The sequence below is a fragment of the Cannabis sativa genome, chromosome 2, assembly GCF_029168945.1.
Source record: "Cannabis sativa cultivar Pink pepper isolate KNU-18-1 chromosome 2, ASM2916894v1, whole genome shotgun sequence".
NCBI lineage: Eukaryota > Viridiplantae > Streptophyta > Magnoliopsida > Rosales > Cannabaceae > Cannabis > Cannabis sativa.
This window is the reverse complement of record NC_083602.1, coordinates 10,912,057-10,938,538: the sequence shown is the minus strand read 5'-3', so window position 1 is coordinate 10,938,538 and position 26,482 is coordinate 10,912,057. Positions and strand designations below refer to the sequence as shown.

The following is a 26,482-nucleotide window of genomic DNA, read 5'->3' as shown; positions in this document are numbered from 1 at the left end:
CTTATTTGATTATTTCATTAGTAGATATTTTGGTACAACGTCTTCTTACACGTTCTTGTAAGTCAGCAAACTTAATTACTACAAGTTTGCTAACTTATAAGAACTGTGGGGAGGTGCTGCCGAATTTTTTACAAAAATGAAATAATCTTAAGAGCGTAGATTGTACTATATGTATATTACAAACCTGAATGGGATAGGTTCTTTACCCTTTTAGTAATGGAGTGAGAAGGTGGATTAGGACACTTGCACATTTTCTTGTTTTTTTTTAAATTAATTTTGTTAATTACTTCATAGTGGAAGATGCATACCAACCGAAGTTGGATGAAGGCGCACCGGCGCTCTGCAGAGTTTCGAAGTGGCGTTGACGAGTTCGTTGCGGTAGCAACAAACCACGTGAATTCTGACGGATTAGCTCGATGCCCATGCATGCGGTGTTTGAATGTGAATTTCCACACACCTGCAACTATAAGGGTTCATTTATTTCTCAGCGGGATCCAACCTTCGTACAACCCCTGGTATTTCCACGGGGAGACTTTCTCTCAGCCCGCAGTTGAACTTCCTGAAAATGACGAAGAGGAAATGGCAGATGTGTTGGCGGACATGTTAAGAGGGGACTCTGGGTTTGACGAATCTGCTAACACTACTGATTCTTTCAATGAACCCCCTATCAACGACAACAACAAGTTTGATGACTTGTTTAAGGAGATGGAGGCTGAGTTATATCCAGGTTACAAAAAATCAGCACTCAATGCACTGGTAAAGCTTATGCACTGCAAGATTTTGAATAGGTGGAGTAACCAATCTTTCGATATGTTGCTGTCCATCTTGATTGATCTATTTCCAGAGGGGACAAAATTACCGAAGTCGCATTATGAGTCGAAGATGGGATTGCGCAATCTAGGTTTGGGTTACGACTCAATAGATGTGTGCAAGTATAATTGTGCTATTTTCTGGAAGGAGAATGAGAAGAAGGAGTTTTGCCCTGTATGTGGCGAATCACGATGGGTGAAAAGAAAGGGTAAGGGGAAAAAAGTTCCTCACAAAGTTATGTGTTACTTCCCACTCACACCTAGACTAAAACGATTATATTGCTCAAGACACACCGAGGAGGATATGCGGTGTCATTACTCGCAGAGACCAAAAGGAGACGGTGTGCTTAGGCATCCTGCGGATGCTGAAGAATGGAAGCAGTTTGATCGCCTTCATCCGTCTTTTGCTGTTGAACCTAGAAATGTCAGACTGGGATTGGCGACTGACGGTTTTAATCCGTTTGGCAACATGAGCAACTCTTACAGCCTGTGGCCAGTTATTTGTGTCCCATATAATTTGCCACCGTGGAAGTGTATGAGTTCTGAATCGTTGTTGTTGACCTTATTAATTCCAGGTCCATCATCTCCTGGGAAAGACATAGATGTATTCATGAGACCGTTAATTGATGAACTGAAACAGTTGTGGGAGACGGGTGTTGAAACCCGAGATGCCTACAACGAAACTGTGTTTTCAATGCGTGCGGCAATATTGTGGACAATAAATGATTTTCCTGCTTATGCTCTAACATCTGGTTGGAGCACAAAAGGGTATATGGTGTGTCCCACTTGCAATGAACATACTCCTTCCATTGGCCTAAATAGTAAGATTGGATATGTTGGCCACAGACGTTTTCTCGAAATGAGTGATCCGAGAAGGAGAAGCAAAAAGTACAATGGTAAGCCTGAGAAGAGAGCACCACCTCCTGTATTGACAATGGAGGATATTTTATCTCAATTAGACCAAATTCCATTGACTTTGCCTGGAAAACACAAACAGTTCGGGGGTGTGAAACAGTGAAGAGCTCAATTGGTCTAAAAAAGTATTTTTTTTTGAGCTTGAGTACTGGAAGTCAAAGTCCTTACGACATAATCTTGATGTAATGCACATTGAGAAAAATGTGTGTGACAGCTTAGTAGGTACTCTTCTAAGTATCGACGGGAAGTCAAAGGATATCAACAAGGCGAGAATGGATTTGCAAGACTTGCAAATACGACGAGAGCTGTGGTTGTATGAAGACCGGAATGGGAAGTGGAAGAAGCCTCCAGCTAGTTACACACTTAGTGTTTAAGAACGGATTGAATTTGCAGACTTCATAAAGTCTGTACGATTTTCGGACGGTTTTGTAGCAAACTTAGACAAAAATGTAAATTTGGATACGGGCAAGATTTCTGGGCTCAAATCACATGATTGTCATGTGTTGTTACAACGTTTACTACCGGCAGGTATCCATAACTTCTTGAAAAAAGAAATCCGAGACACAATCATTGAGCTGTGTGTGTATTTGAAACAATTATGCTTAAGAACACTTAATGTTTCGGATTTAGAAAAAATGCAAACAAATATTCTCACTATTTTGTGCAAGTTAGAAACAATTTTTCCACCGGCTTTCTTCGACATAATGGTTCACGTAGTTATGCATCTCCCTAAAGAAGCTATACTAGGTGGACCAGCGCAGTACAGGTGGATGTATCCCATTGAGCGGTCAATGTCTGTGTACAAGCAATATGTCAGGAATCGTGCCCATCTGGAAGGCTCTATTGCTGAATCTTTTGTGGTTAATGAGGCATTAACCTTTTGCTCAATGTACTTTCGAGAAGTGGAAACTCAATTCAACCGTCCTGACCGGAACAATGACATTGTCCAAAACATGCCAACTCGATAATTTTCTGTATTCAAGCATGTTGGCCGACCCCTCGGTATGAGGACAGTCGACACCTTACCCATGCAAAGCAAGCGTAAGGCGGAGTGGTACATTTTGAATAATTGCACAGAGGTTGAGCCGTATATCAAGTGAGTATAAATTCCATAAACACAAACACACAATAGTCGACTTCATCTAAAAAATTCTTAACTTACTAAGTGCATTATATTATATAGTGAGCACAAGGAGTTGCTTTAAGCAAGGGGTGTAGGAAATACTGAAAAAGTGCAAGAGACTGAGTTCCCTGAATGGTTCAAAACTCGAGTAAGTCTTGTTGCCTCTCTATACTCTTAATCTTGTTCTTAATAACTGTTCAACTTTTCTTAATTTAATATTTTTCCTGATATGTAGATTAATGAATTACGGTTGAGAAACCAGGGTGCAGTGTCAGATGAGTTGTATGCTATCGCTAACCCAGCGAATGAATCAATTTATTTTTATCCAGGGTGCATAGTGAACGGTATTAAATTTTTGGTCAAGGAAAGGGATGATAACCGCAAAACACAAAATAGCGGTGTTATGGTCCCCGGTGAAGATGGACAAAATTAATACGCCATACTTGAAAAAATTATGGAGTTCACTTATTTAAAAGATTGCAGTGTTCTCTTATTTTTGTGTAAGTGGTTTGACACTAACGGGAGTAGAATGGATAGTGACGGTGTTATTACTAGCATTTGCGTCAACCGACAGTGGTATCAAAATGAACCGTTCATACTTGCATCGCAAGCAAAATTGATCTATTACATTCCTGATTTGAAGAACGGTAAAGACTGGCTGCTTGTAAATGAGTACATACCGCGAAATGTTTGGGACTTCCCGAACACGGATGGGGAGACACCCTTTGTACAGGAAAACAATTCAGCTGAAACCGAGTTCGTTACTCAACTTCCACAGTTGGATGATGTTGACTATGTTCGCCATGATGTCGACCCAACTGAAGTTGCAAACATCCATCGTGTGAATTCACAGCCTGAACAATTAGATGATTTCATTATCGATGATGACAACGAGGGTCTAAATACCGAAGAAGAAAACTCCTTAGAATTAGAGAGTGACAACGATGATAATGCTGTATATGTAACTGATGATGAGGATGATGAATTGTAATTGAAATAGTGTTTTAAATAAAATAAAATTACAACCCTTCTTCTTTAATATGTTTGCAATATGTTAATATATTTTAAATAAACAATATGTGTTGTATATGTAGTATGTCTACACCAGGTGGCAGCAGTTCGAAAAAGAAAGGGGTCAGAGGTAAATACAAGGGTAAGAATGTTGAGGAGGAGCTCTCCAAAACACAATCTGCCAAGTTACAGATTGAGGTGCACGCAGAGACTGGCACCCCCGTCGGCAAAAACAGAAAAAAATTCAACAATATGGCGAAATGGATGACTCGGATGTCTATCCCCATTAATAAATTTAAATGGGAAGATGTCAGTAGAGCTGACATCAATGCACTCTGGGATAGACTTGAGGTATGTCTTAATAATTTTTTTAATTTCTAAATTACTATACTCTTATTACATTGTAATTAATGTATTAATTTGTAACTTGTTGCAGACCAAGTTTGTCCTCCGACGAGATAACCCTACATTCGTAGACTACGGTGAGTTCGAGATGTCAAAGGGTTTACGTGACTGGAGGGCAGACTGCAAGAAAAAGTGGATACAAAACCTTGAGGAGCTTGGACAGGAGAGGGCCGACATGTCACCTCCTGAGGGAGTAACTCAAGAAGTGTGGAGTGACTGCATCGCTTATTGGAGCACAGACAAACAAAAGGTACATTTTTTAAAATTTCTAATTTTAGTAATGTTTAATTTATATAGTCAATAATAAATAATTAATTGTTAGAAAAATTATTAATTTCAGGCGAGAGCAGCGGAAAATAAAGAAAGTCGGGGTAAGATGAAATTTCTAGGAGGCTGGGGCTCCAAGCCTATTGTTTCACATGTTGTCGAGGGGGTAAGTTTATATTTAACTATCATTCATTTAATTTTTTCTAGTAAAATAACAATACTAATCTATTTTCTCTTGAAAATAGGCTAACCCCGACACAGGAGAACTGCCAACTGCGGTGGAAACTTTTCAAAAGTTTCACCATAAAGGCAACGATTGGCGCAACGAGTTCGCGCAACAAGCTTACGTAAGTTTACGTTTTAATTCATTTTTTTTTATTTCTTTCAATTTATTTTGTATTAAAATTATCCATTTAACTTATTTGTTTGTTTTAGGAGCAAATGGTTGAAATAGCGGCAACTCAACCAGCGCCCACTGAAGATGAGCCCGAAGAGCCTGCTGTCGATCCTACAGAGTACCCCCGAGACTTACCTGTTATGACGCAAGTACTCGGGGAACGATCTCGGCATCTTAAAGCCTTTGGCCATCTCCCGAGACTGAAGGGAGTTGGGGCCAAAAGAGCACCTGCCACGCATCCTTCAGCCCCACCGACTGTTACAATGGAACAGTACGAGGCTTTACAGAAAAAAGTGGAGGAAGCGAGCAGACAACTCAACATACGAGGCAGCAGTATGAGACACAACAACTCTACCTCAGACGATTCCAAGATCAGTTTGAGTATCTTTCTCGAGCTGTGCCGGGTGTCAACTTGCCTCCCATGGATCTTCCACCATTGCCCACTCCTGGTGCTGGATCGTCATCGTAGCCTCCCAAGACTCAGAGAAACAACGATGACGACATTATCGGCCTATAGAATTGTACTTTTTTTATTATCTGGTTCGAACATTTAACATTTTGTTTATATACTGATTTTAGTAGAACATAATATAATTAATGTTGGTTTATCTTTTAATGTAAATTATGTTGGTTTTTTTTGTTAATATAATATTATAATTATTTAATTATATTTAATTAATTAATATTATAATTAATTAAATAATTAATATTATAATTAATTAAATATAATTAATTAAATTTTTTAAAAAATAAAAATTAATACTTTTGCCGGCGCATTACTGCGCCGGTAAAAAGTGGCTAAAACTATTGGTGCCAACCTGACGGTTGGCGCCAATAGTTTTGCCGGCGCACTATTGCGCCGACAAAAGCTTATCAAAGCAGGTTCATAGCGGATAAGGGCATTTTTTTAACACCGGCGCTTATTTTTCACCGGCGTGATTTCTCGCTGGTAAAAAGAAGTTTTACCGGCGCAGCTACTCTACGCGCCGACAAAAAGTCCTTTACCAACCAAGCTGCTGGGTTTTATGCCATAAATAAAACTCTTTACAATATGATTAGTTATCAATATAAGAAATTTGAAGTGATTGATGTTTGCATGAATTTTACATGCTAATGGTTTAATATGTTTAATATGTTTATTACATTCATACACACAAAATCAGTTAAATCCAGATCATATGTTTATTCACAATTACAGTATCGTCAACACAGTGGAATGTGATTGTGATCATATGAATCAAAAGTTTTGGTCCCTGTTTCATCAGTGTTATTGGATTTACACTAATGTGATAATAAGCGATGATGTGTACTTACACTTGGAGTAAGTGTTATGTTCTTTCCAGGACATTAGTAAAGTATACTAGTTTCGAATGTATGGAGTATACATTGGACTGGACCGATATTGCAACTAAGTTAAGATATTACAAACTTACCGTTATACATATCTTTCCAAGTCAATATCAGTAGTTGATCTTAAGATTAAAAGAATCTAAATCCTGATATGCTTGGGCTCAACTCAGGAGTGCTATTCATGTTCTTTGATTTATTAGTTAAGCCTACTTTTGGGTCAGGGTGATACGTATATTTTGGGAACATGATAGTATGATTGAGTGGGAGTGCTGAACATAAATATGGAATCTATAGCTTCTACTGGTGTATAGAAGTTAAGTGATGATTCCCTTCGAGCTTAGCAAATAGAAGTAAATGGATGAGATCTTGTTTAACTGACTAATTATTAGATCACTAAACACCATTTACAGGTAGCTAAGTGTTTTAAGGGGCAAAATACATTGAGGGGTGAGAACGGTAAAGAAATCCCATCTCGATGTAAATCATCTATATAGAGGATCTTTGAATCACAATAAGATTATAACAATGGTTAAATGAGATAGTATATTGGTATCGTGAAACATACAATATGCTCTATATAAGTCTGAGAGTGCAATTCTAAGTTCTAAGAGTGGATTCAACGAAGAATTAATAAGTAGGAATTTACTTGGTAAATTTGGTTCACTTATTGGAAGCTCAGCATATAGATCCATGGTCCCCATTCTAGTTGAGAACATTCTGCTTGTAAGACTCATTAATTGATTCGTGATTGATCAATTATAATTCTAAAGTTAGACTATGTCTAATTTTATGAATTTTCACTAAGCAGGGGTGAAATTGTAAGGAAAAGAGTTTTCTAGGTTTATTTATTTATTAATAGACTTTTTATGTCTAATTAATAATTAAATTAAATGACAATATTATTTAATAATCTATTTTAGTTATTAAATAATTAGTTTTGGCATTTAAAAGGTTAGAATTGGAAAATTGGCATTTTTGAGAAAATAGAGATAAAATTTGATAAAATTGCAAAATTAAGTGAGGCCCAATAACACCATGTGGCCGGCCACTTAATGTTAATTTTTCAAATTATTATTTTCATTATTTTAATGCCAAATAATTCTAAACCTAGACCTATTAGTTGCCTATAAATAGAAAGTGATGGCTCAGTCAAAAACACAAGTTTTCAGATTATCTTTCTGACAAAAATTTCTCTCTTCAGAAAACTGAGCCTTCCTCACTCTCTACCTTGGCCGAAATACCTCTCTCTCTTTTCCCTTCATCTTTTTCGTGACCCTAGTGAAAGAGTAAGTGCCCACACACAGCAAGCAGTAACTCAATCATAGATTGGAAGACTGTGAAGGATCAAACTTGAAGAAGAAGGACATTCGGGCTCAGATCTTGATTATACTCTGCTACAGAAAGGAATCAAGGGTTAGAGATCTGAGTAGAAGGAGACATTAATTCCGCTGCATCAATGTAAGGTTTTCTTAACTTTATATGTGTTTAATTTATCGTTTTAGAAAGTTCATATTTAGGATGTTAATAAACATACTTGTGAGTAGATCTAAGATCCTGGTAAAATAAATTCCAACAACTGGCCTTAGAGCCATGGTAATTGATTTACTTACATGAAATTTGGACTTTAAAACGATTGTTTGTATGTTCTTTGGATGGTATCATGTTGTATTGAGTGTTATTTGATGATTGGTTGATGTTTGTGAAATTTTCGTGAAAAATAATTGTGATTTCGTTTCTGAAATTATTTTTATTGGATAGTATGGAAAAAATTAAGCAAGTTAGCCTTTTACAGAACTTAATTTGGATTTTATTTGAATTAGTTATGATTTTTTGAAGATTTGACAAAATCGGGGCTGTGCTGATATTTTCCTGCGATCGCAGAACTGTCCGTACAGTTTCGAATTTTTTCTTTTTTCTTCGATTTTTCATACTTTTTCATGGAATTAACTTCCGATTTTTTGTATGGTTTTGTATATATACTATTACTATTCCTAATTCAATTCTAATTATCATTTTGAATTAATTTAATTTTTTTTAATTTTAATTCAAGATATTAGTGTAATTTGAATTCGAATAGAATTAGTATTTATCTTCTTGCTTAAATATCTATCTTATTTTTAAATTTGATTATATCTTATTTTTTTTTAAATTTAAGGTCAAATTTTATAAGATATTTATAAAATCTTTTAAGATATTTTAAAATATCTTATCTTTTAAGATATTTTAAGATATTTTTAATTATATCTTATCTTTTAAGATTTTTTTTTTTAAATTAAATCTTTTTAGATATTTTGACATTATTTAAATAAGATATTTATAATCATGTAATTTTAAATAGATGTAAGATATTTTGCTAACTTTTAAATTTTGTTATTTTATTTATTTAAATTAAATTTAAAATCTGAAAAGATATTTTATTTATCTTTTCTATTTTTTATTTAATTTTTATTTTTAAAATAACATTTAATTTTTTAAAAGTAGTTAGCAAATTTTGAAATGAGATTTAGGTTGGTTGAAACCTAATTTTTCAAAAGTAGGTTTAATTTTAAATATTTATTTTTTAAATAATTTCGAAATTTAAATTTATTTTTTATTTTATTTTCGAAATTAATTAATTTTTTTAAATTTTATTTTTTCGAAAATTAAATTTTATTTAATTATTTAATTATTTATTTTTCGAAATTATTTATTTAAAATTAAATAAATCCTACTTCCAACAATCCAGCTAACCTTGTTGCAGGAGTATGTGGTTTTAACTTGTGAATAAGTTTTTCAAAACCTATTATTACTTGATTGCAAATAGCCATGGTTACTTTTTGCCAGATCTAATGATCTGATGGCTCCCTTGGTCAAGTTAATAATTTGTAACAGGTACATTTTACAATCTTCTTTCATCTGTGTATGACCTAGCAACATGATAGGATCCATCCAAAGTGTGCCTGTGTGAGCCTATATGTTTATTTTATTTTAATATAGATACATATAGGTTGTTGCTAAATAAAATGTCACACCATGATAGATTTTATTTAGGTCCATTTAGTTATTGGACCTATTCAATTAATAACAGTTATTCATCTTAAGGTTAAATTCCTCTCTTTTGGGCCTTGTGTGAGAGTTGGGAGCCATAGAAGTGGGTACGACATACTGAACCCAGCACCCCCTCACATGAACTACCCCAATTGTGAAGGCCCATTTGCCTGATTTGCATAACTGTACTAGGTTAATTATATTAGTTTGACCTAATAAAATTGAATTAGCAACATAATTAACTTTTAAAATATATGAAATTTATTTTCATTTTAATATTTTAAAGTTAATTTTAAGAAAAACACTTTTAGTTTAGATATTATTTCTAGACAAACTATTTGTATTTTTCTTGTATTTAATTAAATATAGAATTTTAACTAACTAAGATTCTTTCTGGAGCTTATTTAATTAAATATTCCTATTTAAGTTATAAATTAGTTGTATCAAATGATTTTTCTTATCTAACTTAAATTTGAATATTTTATTTAAATTTTTAAATCAAGTTGAGGAATCTTAGGCATTAGTTATTAAAGATTCTTAAGATATTTTTTAAGTTAATATCTTTTCAAATATTAACTTAAAATGGAATATTTTGGATATTTTTTTTAGTTAATATCTTTTCAAATATTAACTTTAAAAAGATATCTTCAAATTAAGTGGTTACAACTTAATTTTGATATTTAATTAAATCTAAATTTGAAATTATTTAAGTTTTAGATTTTTTCTATCTAACTTAAATTAGATATTTTTCAATTTTTTTTTTTTGAAAAGATACTTAGTCAAATAAGATATTTTCTAGATAGTAATTTCTAGACTATTTATTATTTCTAATATTTAAATAGGAAAATATTATACTTTGTGAAATTAATTATTTAAATAATTAATTTTGGTACAATTTTATTAAGTATATTTTTCCTAGTATTAAATAGAAATTAATAATTAAGCCTTCTCTACACTTAATTATTATTTCTTGAATTTAATACATTTAATTAACTTGAAAAATCTAAATGTCTAAGTTGATTTTCATCATAATACTTAAATATTTATTGATTTTTCATGACACTTAATTAAATAGAAAATTATTTTTAGTTTGAAATTTAATTTTTCAACTTAAATTTAAATAATTTTCAATATATATATTTTTTTTCTTCTTTATTTTATTAATCAATTTCGAAATTTGCATTTTATTTATGCAATATTTTCGAATTTTTTTTGAAAAATAGATTGAGTTGTAAATTAATTATTTATTTTAATTAATTCTTGGACCAACTCAAGTCAATGATTTTTTCATTTAATTGATTAATTTAAAATAAATGAATTTAAAAATATATATATATTATTAGAAATTGAATTAACTAGTCAAAAGAAAATCTAGATAGGTGATATTTTTGCTTGAAGTATTTCTTTTCTATTTTTTATTATTTTCGAAAATTGTATTTTTTTATACTTTAAATTTTCGAACCCAATAAATATATTCTCAAAGGAAATTTTTTAAGTTGCTAATTATTTATTTAATTCAACTTAAATTAATTTCCTTAATATTTAGATTTAAGATTATTATTAAGATGGAAATAATTAATTTTATTTCAATCACCATCTAAGTATAATTTTATAAATATTATATTAAATTCTTATTTTTGAATTTTAATTCTTAAATAGAATTTAATGAGATTTATTTATTAGAATAATAAAGAAAATACATTTTAAATAATGAGCTTTATTATTATTAAGATATTCGATCTCCATTGTGGGTTTTACACCGCGTTTGTTTTAGTGAGTAATCCTCCCTAATGGAGGAACGTTCATTAGCAATTTCGGACCGTTTAATCTCGCATGATAAGTGGTTTGTAAGTGTTTTATATGGTATAGATCACCCTAATGGTGGCGACCATATTTGACTTGCAAATTGCGAAACAATGGTAGAAGCTCATAAGATAGAATAGCCTTGACTCTCGCCTAAACGGGACAACGCTGGATTCTGATCTTGATCGAATAAAAGGTTGCTAGAATGTTTAACATTTTAGATGAGCTGACAACTCTATTCAATGGATGGTAGCTTTGACTCTCGCCTAAACGGGACACTGATATCAGTTTGTTGAAAACCTTGGAAATTATTTAGGATTGAATTTTTTAAGTATTTTCTCATATCATTCCTACTTGCTATGTGCTAATAATTTCTGGTGTTAAACCATTATTTAATTTCTATTTGTTGATTTCTATTATTTTGTAGTATCCTGTTTTGTCAAAATGAATCCCATGTTATCACTGTTGACTGAAAACAAGCTGAATGGATCTAACTTTAATAAGTGGAATGAGAACATTAATATTGCTCTCATAGGAGAAAGTGCCTTGTTTGTTTTAACTGAGCCGTCACCTGAAGTGCCTGGGGATAATGCATCCAAAGCTGTGAAAGAAAAGTATGAGCGTTGGCAGAAAGCAAATGACAAAGCTCTATACTTTATGCTTTCTAGCATGGTTGACACCCTCAAAACTCGGTTTTCTAAAACTGAGAAGGCTGCTGAAGTTATGACGAAGTTAAATGAGCTATTCGGTAAGGCATCGCTTCAGTCACGCTTTGACGAGACTAAGAAGTACATTAACGCACGGATGGAACCTCATCAAAACGTGCGTGATCATGTTCTCCTCATGTCCAGTTATTTCCAAGAAACCCAGGATCATGGTGCTGAAATGGACAGTGCTACTCAAGTTAGTCTTATCTTGAATAGCCTGACTCCAGCATTTCTACCATACACATCAAATTATGTCTTGAATAAGAAGGAAATTGACTTTCATGAATTAGTCAATGACCTTCAAACTTATGAAAATTTGATTGGAGGACCCAAGAAGAAAGGGAGTAAACCTCACAATCCTGGGAATGGTAATGGGACGATAAAACCTGAAGCAAATGTTGCCTCTGCTTCAAAGCCCAAATCGAAGAAGAAGTGGAAGAACACCAAGAAGCGAACAAAAGCCATGAAAAAGGCTGCTCCTTCTGGTGATGCTACACTTAAAGGAAAGTGTTTCTACTGCAATGAGAAAGGTCATTGGAAACCCCAGTGTCCTAAACTTCTTGTAAAGAAACAAGGTATTTCCATTTATAAACTTTAAGAGTTTTAGTGAATTATTATCCAACTGGATTTATGATTCTGGACTAAACTTTGTTTATTTGTTTTCTTCTTCTTATAGGCCAAGCTACTTGAACTCATATGAGTTGGATCAGCAAGCTGGACCAAGGGTGAAATCGTCCAGATGAAGATGAAGCTCTTCAATTTTTTTTTTTTGAATTAATTGTTTTAGTTTAAAGACAATTTGGATTTCAAATTTTAGTCAGGGATATTTATCCTTGTTTCTCTCATATTGCTGCAATACATTTTTTTTATTAATAAAGTTTTATTTTTTTTTTATTTTCGAAACAACCATTGCAACTTATGAGATTGAGCTTCATTTATTTTAACTTCATCAACTATTACCACATTATATTTATATGTTTGTATGTGTAAGTGTTTTTATTATTGATGCAAATTCTATAATATTTACAACTCTTCATAGAGTTATATTATATAAACACTAGAAATTATTTCTATGTTTATCAATAATTGTTAATTCTAATACAATTATTAAGAATTTGTTTAATAAATGGATCTTATGATCTGATAGGGTGGAGAAAAGTTAAGAAAACTATGCAGTTCAACGATCTTTTATATCTAATGAACTCTGGATAGTATTCAACTCCACATAAACTCTATCACACTAAGAGAATCATGATCTTTACAACCTTTAGGGGTGGATCATAATCTCTATATACTTAGGGGTGGAGCTCATCCATAGTACCCTATATGTATATTCTTAGGGGTGGAGTCCATTCCACAATTCCCTATGAAACACATATCTTGTTTAAACATGGAAGTAATATAATGAGTCAGCTATTGTAAATATAATTTCTTGATCTTGATTGTATGTTCCATTTCGATTTTACTATTGTAAGTAAAAGTTTGATACCTTTGAAAGTTCTTTGTTAAAGTTTCACACTACCTTAATTGAGTGGGAGAATTTTAAAGTTCTATACCCATCTTCATTAGGTTGATAATTGTGATAGGTACTTAAGAACACTACTGAAAAGCAAATCTAACCATTCACATGGATAGGTATAGCTTATCAGAATTATGAGAATAAGATAAAGAACTCTAGTTCAGTCCATTCGAATGACTTGAACCTAGAATTCTTAATCCTCATAAAATTTGATGGTATCTTAATTTTGATTACTTTAATCTCTGGCATGTATTTTTCACTTCAAATACTAGTCTGCTATGTTGATGACTTAGTCTAAACTTAAAGTTTCAGACTAATACAAAAGTCACAACTAGGTAACTCTCCAAACAATCAGAGGTTAAAAGTATTATTTAACCAGACATCTGCTATTGAGTGGGAGCTATCTGAGATGTAATCAAATAGGGAACATTAGAAGATATTCAAGAAGGATTTATGAAAGTGATCTATATGTCAGATATTAAGGAATTGTGTATCAGTTGTCTTTGTATCTCACCATCTAATTTCAATTTATATGAGATGGTGCTTACTTTGGGGGTGGAGGAATTATTGTATAATAATTCAAGCTCTACCAGAGAAGAATTATAACTTTGTGTATTCGAAATCCAAGAAAGTTATATCACTGAAGAAAAGTCTACACTGTATTATCTCAATTACATATTTTAAAATATGAGAGATATGTCTTCTGTTCATTCAGATGTACTTTTAAAACAATAAAGATTTCAGTATCCCTTGATAAGTAAAGCATATAGTAAATGATGTTTCATAAGTGTATTTATGAACTAGTTTCCAGAAGTTTGGGTGGATTCAAATATACTACACTTGATCTGAAGATCAAGACATCAGATTGACCTATTTGCACAGTTTGTTTTATATTAGTGCAAGTGGGAGTTTGCTGAGTTTTATGCCCTAAATAAAACTCTTTACAATCTGATTAGTTATCAATATAACAAATTTGAAGTGATTAATGTTTGCATGAATTTTACATGCTAATGGTTTAATATGTTTATAGCATTCATACACACAAAATCAGTTAAATCCAGATCATATGTTTATTCACAATTACAGTATCGTCAACACAGTGGAATGTGATTGTGATCATATGAATCAAAAGTTTTGGTCCCTGTTTCATCAGTGTTATTGTGTTTACACTGATGTGATAATCAGCGATGATGTGTACTTACACTTGGAGTAAGTGTTATGTTCTTTCCAGGACATTAGTAAAGTATACTAGTTTCGAATGTATGGAGTATACATTGGACTGGACCGATATTGCAACTAAGTTAAGATATTACAAACTTACCGTTATACATATCTTTCCAAGTCAATATCAGTAGTTGATCTTAAGATTAAAAGAATCTAAATCCTGATATGCTTGGGCTCAACTCAGGAGTGCTATTCATGTTCTTTGATTTATTAGTTAAGCCTACTTTTGGGTCAGAGTGATACGTATATTTTGGGAACATGATAGTATGATTGAGTGGGAGTGCTGAACATAAATATGGAATCTATAGCTTCTACTGGTGTATAGAAGTTAAGTGATGATTCCCTTCGAGCTTAGCAAATAGAAGTAAATGGATGAGATCTTGTTTAACTGACTAATTATTAGATCACTAAACACCATTTACAGGTAGCTAAGTGTTTTAAGGGGCAAAATACATTGAGGGGTGAGAACGGTAAATAAATCCCATCTCGATGTAAATCATCTATATAGAGGATCTTTGAATCACAATAAGATTATAACAATGGTTAAATGAGATAGTATATTGGTATCGTGAAACATACAATATGCTCTATATAACTCTGAGAGTGCAATTCTAAGTTCTAAGAGTGGATTCAACGAAGAATTAATAAGTAGGAATTTACTTGGTAAATTTGGTTCACTTATTGGAAGCTCAGCATATAGATCCATGGTCCCCATTCTAGTTGAGAACATTCTGCTTGTAAGACTCATTAATTGATTCGTGATTGATCAATTATAATTCTAAAGTTAGACTATGTCTAATTTTATGAATTTTCACTAAGCAGGGGTGAAATTGTAAGGAAAAGAGTTTTCTAGGTTTATTTATTTATTAATAGACTTTTTATGTCTAATTAATAATTAAATTAAATGACAATATTATTTAATAATCTATTTTAGTTATTAAATAATTAGTTTTGGCATTTAAAAGGTTAGAATTGGAAAATTGGCATTTTTGAGAAAATAGAGATAAAATTTGATAAAATTGCAAAATTAAGTGAGGCCCAATAACACCATGTGGCCGGCCACTTAATGTTGATTTTTCAAATTATTATTTTCATTATTTAATGCCAAATAATTCTAAACCTAGACCTAGTAGTTGCCTATAAATAGAAAGTGATGGCTCAGTCAAAAACACAAGTTTTCAGATGATCTTTCTGACAGAAATTTCTCTCTTCAGAAAACTGAGCCTTCCTCACTCTCTACCTTGGCCGAAATACCTCTCTCTCTTTTTCCTTCATCTTTTTCGTGACCCTAGTGAAAGAGTAAGTGCCCACACACAGCAAGCAGTAACTCAATCATAGATTGGAAGACTGTGAAGGATCAAACTTGAAGAAGAAGGACATTCGGGCTCAGATCTTGATTATACTCTGCTACAGAAAGGAATCAAGGGTTAGAGATCTGAGTGGAAGGAGACATTAATTCCGCTGCATCAATGTAAGGTTTTCTTAACTTTATATGTGTTTAATTTATCGTTTTAGAAAGTTCATATTTAGGATGTTAATAAACATACTTGTGAGTAGATCTAAGATCCTGGTAAAATAAATTCCAACACAAGCTTCCCAGATAAGCTTTGCCGGCGCAGTTAGGGTACTTCTGCCGGCGCAACAATACGCCGGCAAAAGCAGGATTTCTTGTAGTGATTGTGAGGCGTAGAAACTTAGTTAGCATAACCATTTTTAGATAAAGACAAGAGCAGTTATGATGGTTATCTATTTGGCTCATGTGTCTTAAATATAAAATGTGGGGATTGTTCACGTTTCATATGCAGTTACAAGGATAAGATCTCAAGGGAATAACTGCATATCCCAGACATCTATAAATAGGGAAAGATTTTGTAGGATGGGGACGAACAATTTGAGAATTATAGAGAATGAACTAGATATTGTATCCTATAAACATCGAAATCCTGATAATAAGATGGACTCTTGGACTATGAATATGAAGAATTCACTTCAAAATCACGTAAAAAACCTTCTTGTCCTTATTTATTATTACAGTTATTATTTATTATATTGAAGTTTATTTATTAAATCAAGACTCATTATTTGTTAACGAAAAATGACGTTAAAAATTCTTACCTTTTCTTATTATAATCGGTTATTGAGGTATAATGTGTTATTCATTTTTACTCAATTTGTTGTGGAACTAGTTTTGTTTTTAATTTATGTTTCAGTGTTTTAGGAACTAATTTTTCTCTTTATTTTTTTAATTATAAACGGTTTGAGTTATTCTGTATTATTTCTTTGTATTAGTTATATTATAGAATTAATTTTATTTTAATTATAACCGGTTTGAGTTATTCTGTGCAATTTGTTTTTATTCATTATTTTATAAAATTGGTTCTATTTTAATTATAATCGGTTTGAGTTATTGCGTGTTACTTATTTCTATTCATTATGTTATAGAATCAATTTTATTTTAATTTATATCTGAAACATCTAACTCTAGTGATTTTTCAAACGACGACACAACTCTGTTGACTTTTTCGACGATTTTTGCAGCGATTTTTCTGGCGATGGTGATTTTTCTAACGACTTTTCTAGTACGGCGTTGATGACTTCTCCAGTGACTTTTTCGACGCTAATGACTTTTTCGGTCTTTTCTGATGTCGATATCTTCTCCGGCCCCTTTCCGAGGATATTTGTTATTAGAAGTTTTATTAAATTTATTTATGATTTTTTTGAAATTCCTATATTTTAAACTTTGATTATTTTTTAATCTTATGTCTTTTTGTATTATTTATTTATGTCATATAAATGTAAATTCTATTCATTTTCCCCATATTTATTAAGAAAAAACCCTTTTATTAAAACTAATAAAAATTAATGTATGCACAAATAAAAAGTCTAACATGAGGGACTCAGGATGGCTCGAGATCTTCTGTTATCTTCCTTTTCCATTGAATCTGATTGTGAACTGTTGTCAATATGGTCACAAGTAGGACTGAATTTTGTACAGATGCTGATGGACTTATTTATAGTACTAGTGAAGTTTTACGTGTAGCACACGTAACATATAAATTATATAATTATATGTATATTAAATTAAATTTACTTTTAAATATATTAGTAATTTTAAAACAAAATCTTTGGACAATAAACATAATTCTCGTTTAAACTTAGTTATTTATTTTTCTTGCATAAGTTAAAAATCTATATTATTCTTAAAAAAATTATATTATTATATGATGCTGACTTTTGACATAATATCTCATGTAGCTCCCCTTATATTAATTAGTATATAATTTTTTAGTAATGGGATTTGATATGTAAAATTATTTATTTAATATAATATATCTTGTTTCAAATATTTAAATATATAATATTAGTAAATTTATAATGTTGTATATTTTTTTGGCTACTATATATATTGTTATAATAATATTTTTCAAATATTTCAATCATTAATTTTGAATTATACTAAATAATACCTTGTAAATATACTATATATTAATTTTTAAATTGAGATATAATTAAGCTAGCATCTATATTTTGTAATTCATTGAAAGTGAAAAAAAAAATCAACATATTTTGTAATTTGTTTGTATTATTATATGTATCTTTGAAAAGGGTATATATGTAATTTAATAAGAAAAGGCCCAAAATATTGTGGCTTTTGTTATAGATTACAAACATGTTGCCTACTTCTTTTTCAAAATAAAAAAAATAAATAAATAAACATGTTGCCTACTTCTACATCAAGTTTATTAGCTTTTCTCTCTTAAGTATTGTTGAGAATCATAGGATTCCATCTTAAAACCAATTGGCAATGAGTGGAGTAGCCCATGTTCTTATATATGGCTCAATAGTTTCACATTTAATCCATGTGGGACAATATGGCTCAATACTTTCACATTTAATCCATGTGGGACAATATTCTTCAATATCCCCCCTCAAGATGTTATCATAAGTAGTGCCATTTGCTCGCTTATTTTTTTATTTTGCGGCTGGGAGTTCCATTTGCTCGCTTGCGGCTGGCTAACTCTTTGATAGGTATGGATCGAAGCCCGCTAGGGATATGGCTCTGATACCATGTTGAGAATCATAGGGTTCCATCTCAAAACCAATTGGCAATGAGTGGAGTAGCCCATGTTCTTATATATGGCTCAATACTTTCACATTTAATCCATGTGGGACAATATTCTCCAATAAGTATACTGATTTGTTTCACATGCATTAGCACAAATAGCTTTACCTAAGAAAGCTTGTGGCATTTGGAATCAGGAGTTTCCTCCTGCTGCGTATTCAGCTAGTAATACCAATTCAGACTTTGTAATGTTTTCAATTTAATGAAGTTTTCCAATTCCAAAAAAAAAAAAAAAAGAAGGAAACTAGTCACAAAATTATTTTGCTCCTAGGTAATTATTGCCAACCCAATTATTTAATTGAGTCATAAATTTGCTTTCTCATATCCATTATTAAAAAAGAAAAGATAAAAAATCCATACCATACACTATAGATCCCTTTACCTTATGCTAGAACATAAGATTTAAATTAATAAATTAGCATAAATATAATTGATAAAAATAAAAAATGAAATAGAAGAAACATCAACTGCAACTTAATGCAGACAATATACATGGTGGTTTTCTTTATACTTGGCAATTTTTTTTTTTTTAATATAATACAAGGAAATGAGACCCTACTGACTCATATGCCATAAGAAGTGAATATATTATATATATATATATAAATATAGATATATATGTATATATCATACACAGATATGGAGTGAAGAACCTTTAATTAAGACTCATACTGGTGGACAAAAATCAGTACAAACTATTATATGCAATAATAAAAGGTGGTTGATCCTTATTTTTCTTTTATTTTCAATTAGTATTGTCAAGAGTTGGGGACACATAAGGTGTCCCTTCTCTTTTACTTGACTCAGTGAGATAAATGACAACTTCCCTCATTGTTGGGCGATCTAAGGGAGACAAGCTCGTGCAATGCAGAGCAAGTTTGAGGACACTAAACATGTGGGAGAGAGTAGTTTCTTCCTCTAGATTTACTCGATCATCGAGTAATCCTGGTGTTACTGAGTGTTTATGAATGTAGTTTCTCACCCATGTCACAAGATCACAGCCTTGTTCTGGTGCCTGCACTGGTGTTTTGCCTGTGAGCAGCTCCAAAAGGACAACTCCATAGCTGTAGATGTCACATTTTTCTGTGACTTTCATGGTGTATGCATATTCTGTGGATTGATGATGTGAGGCAACAAGTAATTTTCAATGAGCATAAGCATAATAATCCAATGAAACTGTATGAGCATGTACAAAAAATTAGACCAAACAATTTGATGAAAAACATGATACTGCATCTTTAATTGAATGTTTTTAAAATTTTGAAAATTCCATTTTTTTAATACAAAATGCCCTTAATTTTTTATAAATATCATTTTATATAACAATTAGACAAATGCAGATATAGCCATTACAATCATCATAATAATAAACCAATGCAAGTGTATAAGCATGTAGAAAGAATTAGACCAAAAACACTTTGATTAAAAACATGATACTATGTCTCTAATTAGAGGTCCTAAAAATTTGAAAACATGCCATTTTTCCTATGAAAAACGCCCTCCAATTTCTAAAATTATTATTATATATCTGAAATTTAGACAATTGCAGACCATAGCAATTAGAATGAGCATAATAAGCCAATGCAAATGTAGGAGTGTAGAGAAAATTGGACCAAAAACAAGTTGATGAATGCTTACCAGGGGCAATGTAGCCATATGAACCAGCAACAGCAGACATAGATTTGGATTGTGGCATGTCAATCACCTTTGCCAAGCCAAAATCACCAACATGAGCTTCAAAGTTGTGATCAAGCAGAATGTTGTTGGACTTAATATCGCGGTGAAAGATCAAAGGCTTGCAGTCGTGATGCAAGTAAGCAAGGCCCTCAGCAGCGCCAAGGGCGATCATGAACCTTGTTGGCCAGTCAAGATTGCAGAAAGCTCCATGGAGCAATTCTCCCAAGCTGCCTCTTGACATGTACTCATAAAGCAGGAGATTGGAGCCTTGGTGGTAACAGAAGCCATATAGCTTTACTATATTCCTGTGTCTTATTTGTCCCAAGGTTTGGATTTCAGCAAGGAAGCTACTGTCCACGCTGTTTCCTTCCCTGTTTGATGCTAACTTCTTGACAGCAATTTTTCGATCGAATGGCAAAACTGCTTTGTAGACAGTTCCCCAAGCTCCTCTTCCAATTACAAATCTGTCATCAAAGTTGTCTGTGGCTTTTACCAAGTCTTGGAAAGTGAATCCTTCCCTTGGGGAAAAGTAGATATCAGTAACTGTTGTAGAAGACAATGTCTTGTTATCTTCTTGCAAGGGAGCAACAGTGTCAACTGGACGGCTCATCACATAGATAATGACCACAATTAGAATGAGAGAAACACCACCAATGGAGGCTGCAACTATAGCAATAACTTTACCAACATGGTTGCCTGACCTTGTCATATCTGAAGGACATGGGAGAGAAGATGGTGTTGTTTTGCATTCACCAAGAGGGTCACCACAAAGTCCTTGGTTACCAATGTAGCTGCTAACTGACATGTTTCGAAAGAGTGGTAAATCAGGAAGAGGCCCATTTAACTGGTTGTATGAAAAGTTGCAGCCAAGTAAACTTGAGAGATTCTGAAATGAGCTTGGAATTTCACCACTCAAATTGTTGTTATTCAACATAAGGTTTTCTAATAAGATAAAATTTCCAAGTGGTGGAGGAATCTCCCCAGAGAGATTGTTGTAACTGAGATTCAGTGCTATCTGCAAGCTTGAAAGGGAGCCCAACTCAGCTGGTATACCACCATAAAATGAGTTTCCACCCATTTGAAGCTCAGTCAAACGCAACAGATTTCCTATTGAGACTGGTATCTCCCCTGAAAGACTATTATCAGAAAGCTTGAGAAGCTCCAGATGTGAGAGTGTTCCAACTTTGCTTGGCAAATCATCGACAAAGTTGTTATGGCTAAGATCAAGCCGCTGCAGCATCCTGCAATTGAAAATCTCAGATGGAATCCTTCCAGAAAGAGAGTTTGAGGACACATTAAAGATCACCAACTCAGAAAGTTTGCCAATCTCTCTTGGCAACTCAGAAGTGAAGTAGTTGTTTGACAGCAGAAGCCTTTGCAAAGCTCTGCAGTGGCCTAACTGTGGAGGAATGGCACCACTGAACCTGTTATGATCCAACTCAATGGCTGACAGATTTACCAATTTGCATAAATCAGATGGAAAATTCCCTGTAAGGTTGTTCCCAACTAGACGAATCTGCACCAAGGACTTGCATCTTGTGACCCCAGATGGGATTTTCCCAGTGAGCCTATTTGACCCCAAATTTAACAAAATCAAGTTGGAACTTCTGCAAAGATGGCGGGGAATTCTTCCTGTCAAGCTGTTTTCAGACAAGTCAGCCACCCAAAGTGAGCTATATAATCCAAGTGACTGAGGAATGATGCCAGTGAGTGAATTTCCAAAGAGTTGAAGCTGAATCAAGTTTTTCAAGTATTGAAGTCCAGCTGGAATTGGACCAGAGAGGGAGTTGATTGAGAGGTCAAGCTTTGTCAAGTTTTTCAATCTTGTGAGCTCTTTTGGAATAAGGCCTTCAAATTGGTTTTCAAATAGATATAGTAATGTCAGCCCTGAAATCTTGCTCAACTCCATTGGTATCTCACCAGTCAAAAGGTTCTCTGAGAAGTCAATCTGAAGTGCTTGTGAAAGGTTGCCAATCTCTCTAGGAAGTGTCCCATTTAATTGATTTCTGTACATGTATAACTTCTGGATAGACACCATGTTTCCAAACTCTTTGGGTATTCCCCCAATAAGCTTGTTCAAATAGAGAGCAAGAGTCACCAACTTGGTACAGTTCCCAAGCTCTTTTGGAATAAAGCCTGAGAGCTGATTATCCCAAAGAATCAAAGCAGTCAATTCCTTGAGCTTTCCAATCTCTTTTGGTATCTCTCCAGTCAGCTGATTTTGTGCAAGACCCAGCAACTGCAAGTTTAGACAGTCACCTATCTCAGAGGGTAAGCTTCCAGAGATCTCATTTTCTCCTGCTCTGAAAGTTACCAGGTTTTTAAGATTCCCAAAAGAACTTGGCAAAGGCCCAGTTAGCCTATTAGTGTATGCAATCAGCTGGGTTAGAGAAGCAAGATTCCCAATCTCTTTAGGAAAAGGTCCAGATAATCTGTTGTTGCACAGATTCAAGATTGACAAATGAGAGAGGTTGCCAATTTCTAAGGGTATTTGGCCTTCAAAATTGTTGTTATTCAGATTAAGAGTTTCCAGATATGAACAGTTTCCAATCTCCTTTGGTATATTCTGAGACAAGCCATTTAAAGAAACATCAAGCAAAGTCAGGTTAACCAATCCACCAATGCTAGGAGAAAGAGTACCAGTGAGATTCATTAGGCTCAAGTCAAGAAACAGCACAACTGGCTCTTCATAATAGTCTTTGCTGCAAGTCACTCCTTCCCATCCACAAGGTGTGGAATCATGAGGATTCCAATTACCCAGATGATTAAATGTATCAAAAAGGCTTCTTTTTATATCTAAAAGGTATTCACCCTCAGCATTAAGCCCCTCTGACCCATCAACCAGAAGGGTAGCCATAATAAGTACAGTGATCAACAAATTGCATGATATTTTCTCCATACTCATTGTAAGAAGATTTTTTTCACAACATGAATTATTAATTGGCTACCAAACACAAAAAGTTTTTCTCTACATGTTCTTCAAAAACCAGTTTCATCATATAAAGAAGACTCAAATAAGTAGACTGGTTTTACATACCTGTCTTAATAGACAATTCAATCACCAAAAAGAGAGACAGAGAATCCATCAATAGAAATTGAAGTTTAGTTTCTGAGAATCACCACCAAGAGAAGAAAACTCCAACTGAGCTCAGGTGTATATTTACTTGGTAAAACTGTGGTCTCTGACTAAGATTGAAAAGAAAACAAGAAGAGTCACAGTGGCCTGAATAGTAGTAATAGTAGTAGTACAAATCTTGGTTTTGTTCTATACAAATGAAAGTGCAATAAATTTCCCACTTTTCTGATGATCATGATAAAGAAAATGAAAAAGGGTCAGTGGTTATTTTCTCCTACGAAATGATTTTGTAGAAAATCCCACTTTGTGTGATTTGACAAGAATATTAAGAGAATGAGAGCTTAGAAAATTGATGTCATGGCCGACAAAGCATGAACATGCTCTCTCTCTCTCTCTCTCTCTCTCTCTCTCTTTTATATTATATAGTTTAGTGCTTCATTCACAAAGGTAGCTGAAACTGTGTTTTCCATTATTATTTTTTTCATTTTTCTCTTTTGCTCTGTCTTATCTAAGTTTACACACTATATATATATACATATATAAATGGCTTGTAATGATTCCAGACTAGCATAAACTTTCTCAATCATTCAAAGTGTTTGATTTCATTCTATTTTTCTTTTTGTCCACTTGCCAACCTTTTAAGCTTATAATATATGTTTAAGTAGCTAGGTATAATATATATTTAATATGTGAGGAGTAATATAAATATTATATCTATATAACATATATATTTAATAGACCAAGTCAAAACTGACCTGACATTTCCTCTGAGATTTCTTTTCTTTTCATTATTTGTATTTTGTTAGAGATATAAAATAATGATCATTCTTATATCATGATACTCTATTATAGAGATGTCCCTTCTACCATTTCTCTAAAATAATAGTTGAGACTTGAGAGATTTATTTTGATTCAAGTCCTAAATGATCCTGAGCCCACGTTGTCAGTTCTGCATTCTGTCCGTTCAAGTTAATTTCAGCTTGTTCCTGTTGTAACCAATAATTAAACATGTTTACTCATCATAATTATATTTATATAAATAGAATACTCAATCTGTATTACCCATGTGTACTAAATAAATTTAAGTGTAAATATTTATTTTAAAAACATTAAACTATTAAATTTTTGTCCGATAGTGAATAATAAAAGAGAAATTTTAATTTCTATACATAATTTAACTACTTAATAATATATAAAAAAATAGTTCTTTTTATATTACATCAAAAATATGTTTATATAAAAAATATTTAAGCAAACTCAACTTTTTTTTATCGCTTTTTTGTCGAATTTTTTTTTATCTGATGGACCAATTTCAACTCATATAATGTAAGAATGAGAAATTTTTCTAATTAAGTAAAAAAATTAATCATAAAAACTCAAAATTTTCTAATATTACCCATTCATGGGTAATACCTATTAAAAGTGCACCCTTATTTAAATATAGAGAAATTTACACCTACCGACGAAATTTTGAAAAGAATATCATAACTAACGCTCATGTTTATATGTGTGAAATATACCTTTAGTTTTGCATTTCTTTTGGACATGTATATACATCTACTTTTTTTTTTCATTTTGTATGTACATACTAGCTTATTTATTTATTTATTTTTTTTTTGTCTAAGCATCCATCTACGACCTTTATATTGTTTTTCTTTCTATTTATTCATTTATTTGTTACTTTTTTTTTTGTTGATACCATATCTCTTTCATTTTATTTTATTTACTTTTAAAAAACTTTATAATAATTTTCAACTTCATTTACTTTTTCTTTCTTGTTTTTTTCTTTTTTTTTATTTTTTTTTCTTATTTTGAAGTTTAAAAAGATTAATTTTTACTACATAAATAATTGTTTGGTTTTAAGAGTTACATCATTGTAATTTTTTTTAAGATGATTATTATGTGAGAAGTATATATTTTTTCATCATCACTAAAGAAGATAATTGGGATCAAATGTAACATTTTAGTTTCTTTTATATTTTCTTAACAAATAAGTAATTAATCTTTAAACTTAAACAAAACAAAATTTAATGTATCAGCAACTTGATAGGTTACTAAAAACTATTTTTCTTATTTTATCTTTAGATATTACAAGATTAAATTATAAATAAACTTATTTTTATAAAATTATTTTGATAGAGTTATAAAATAACTTGTAAATACACCAAGTAGTACCTTAACACATCATATAAGTTATATTTAAAAAAAAAAATCAAACATTAGACAAAATTAAATATACTAACCAATTCCATAAGTTACTAAAAAGATATTTTTTTACTTAATAATTAAAAGTAACTAAATTGTAGTTTTCATATACTTATTTTAATATTTTATAGAACACTTTTGATATAATTTAAAACTACTTATAATGAAACTAGATAGTATCTTAAATTTATATTTTAAAAAATATAAAATAAGAAAAAATTATATTAATTTTGCTAATAAGTTATATCATAATTTATCATATTTTAATGTAATTTATTAGTTTCAAATATATTTAGAGGTAACATAAAGTAGCTATATAATATATATGTATAAATAATACAAATACATCTTGATCAATAATATAATATAACTTAAAAATAAAATTATAGTTTTGAAAGTAACTAATTAGTAGGTAAACAATAATATGATTTTAAAAGTAATTAATTAGTAGGTAACAAAAATGTAAATGAGATAATATTATCTCAAAGTAAAGCTTATTAAAAAGAAATCAATTAGTATCATACTACCTTACTTTTTAATAATATAACTTTTATATATAAAATTAATCTTTTCTGGGTAGATTAGTCACAATAAAAAAAATACTTTTAGTACGGTACATATTTGATTTTGTTTGAGTTTAAAAATTTTATTATTTTTTCGAACAATTTATAAAAGAAACTAAATAATTATTTTTGATTTCAAATATATTCTTTGGTGACGGTAAAAAAAATATACGTTTCTCATATATCAAAATGATACTTGAGGAGTAGATCACAATAATATTATTTTTAATCAAAATAATTAACAGTATAATTGTTATTTATTTTTTAAATTATAAGAAATA

General features: G+C 31.8%; 3 protein-coding genes across 4 annotated transcripts; 2 read left to right on the top strand and 1 right to left on the bottom strand.

The window, feature by feature from the left end:
- Positions 1–300: 300 nt before the first annotated feature.
- Positions 301–1,827, top strand: LOC133034118 (uncharacterized). Its single transcript, XM_061109139.1, has one exon. It carries the CDS (start codon positions 301–303, stop codon positions 1,825–1,827), a length of 1,527 nt encoding a protein of 508 aa, XP_060965122.1.
- A 2,795-nt stretch (positions 1,828–4,622) lies between these two features.
- Positions 4,623–5,396, top strand: LOC115719142 (uncharacterized). Its single transcript, XM_061109138.1, has 4 exons — positions 4,623–4,696; positions 4,776–4,877; positions 4,966–5,198; positions 5,288–5,396. Exons 1-4 carry the CDS (start codon positions 4,640–4,642, stop codon positions 5,394–5,396), a joined length of 501 nt encoding a protein of 166 aa, XP_060965121.1. The 5' UTR covers positions 4,623–4,639.
- A 13,694-nt stretch (positions 5,397–19,090) lies between these two features.
- Positions 19,091–23,965, bottom strand: LOC115720952 (probable leucine-rich repeat receptor-like protein kinase At5g63930). 2 transcript variants are annotated; one of them, XM_030650167.2, is made up of 3 exons: positions 23,395–23,965; positions 20,319–23,186; positions 19,091–19,790 (listed from the first exon to the last, which is right to left on the bottom strand). In XM_030650167.2, exons 1-3 carry the CDS (start codon positions 23,441–23,443, stop codon positions 19,426–19,428), a joined length of 3,282 nt encoding a protein of 1,093 aa, XP_030506027.2. In that variant the 5' UTR covers positions 23,444–23,965; the 3' UTR covers positions 19,091–19,425. The 2 variants fall into 2 exon arrangements, with proteins under 2 accessions (XP_030506027.2, XP_030506026.2); XM_030650166.2 differs by having other exon boundaries at positions 20,319–23,965.
- Between the last annotated feature and the right edge of the window lie 2,517 nt (positions 23,966–26,482).

What these genes read in the sequence shown, in the direction of transcription:
- LOC133034118 (XM_061109139.1), top strand. Translation starts at nt 301, where the DNA reads ATGCATACCAACCGAAGTTGGATGAAGGCGCACCGGCGCTCTGCAGAG.
- LOC115719142 (XM_061109138.1), top strand. Translation starts at nt 4,640, where the DNA reads ATGAAATTTCTAGGAGGCTGGGGCTCCAAGCCTATTGTTTCACATGTT. An exon ending in AGTTCGCGCAACAAGCTTAC is followed by an intron (nt 4,878 to 4,965) that starts GTAAGTTTACGT and finishes TGTTTGTTTTAG; the next exon opens with GAGCAAATGGTTGAAATAGC. An exon ending in CCGACTGTTACAATGGAACA is followed by an intron (nt 5,199 to 5,287) that starts GTACGAGGCTTT and finishes ACTCTACCTCAG; the next exon opens with ACGATTCCAAGATCAGTTTG.
- LOC115720952 (XM_030650166.2), bottom strand. Translation starts at nt 23,262, where the DNA reads ATGAGTATGGAGAAAATATCATGCAATTTGTTGATCACTGTACTTATT. An exon ending in ATATGGCTACATTGCCCCTG is followed by an intron (nt 19,791 to 20,318) that starts GTAAGCATTCAT and finishes ATCAATCCACAG; the next exon opens with AATATGCATACACCATGAAA.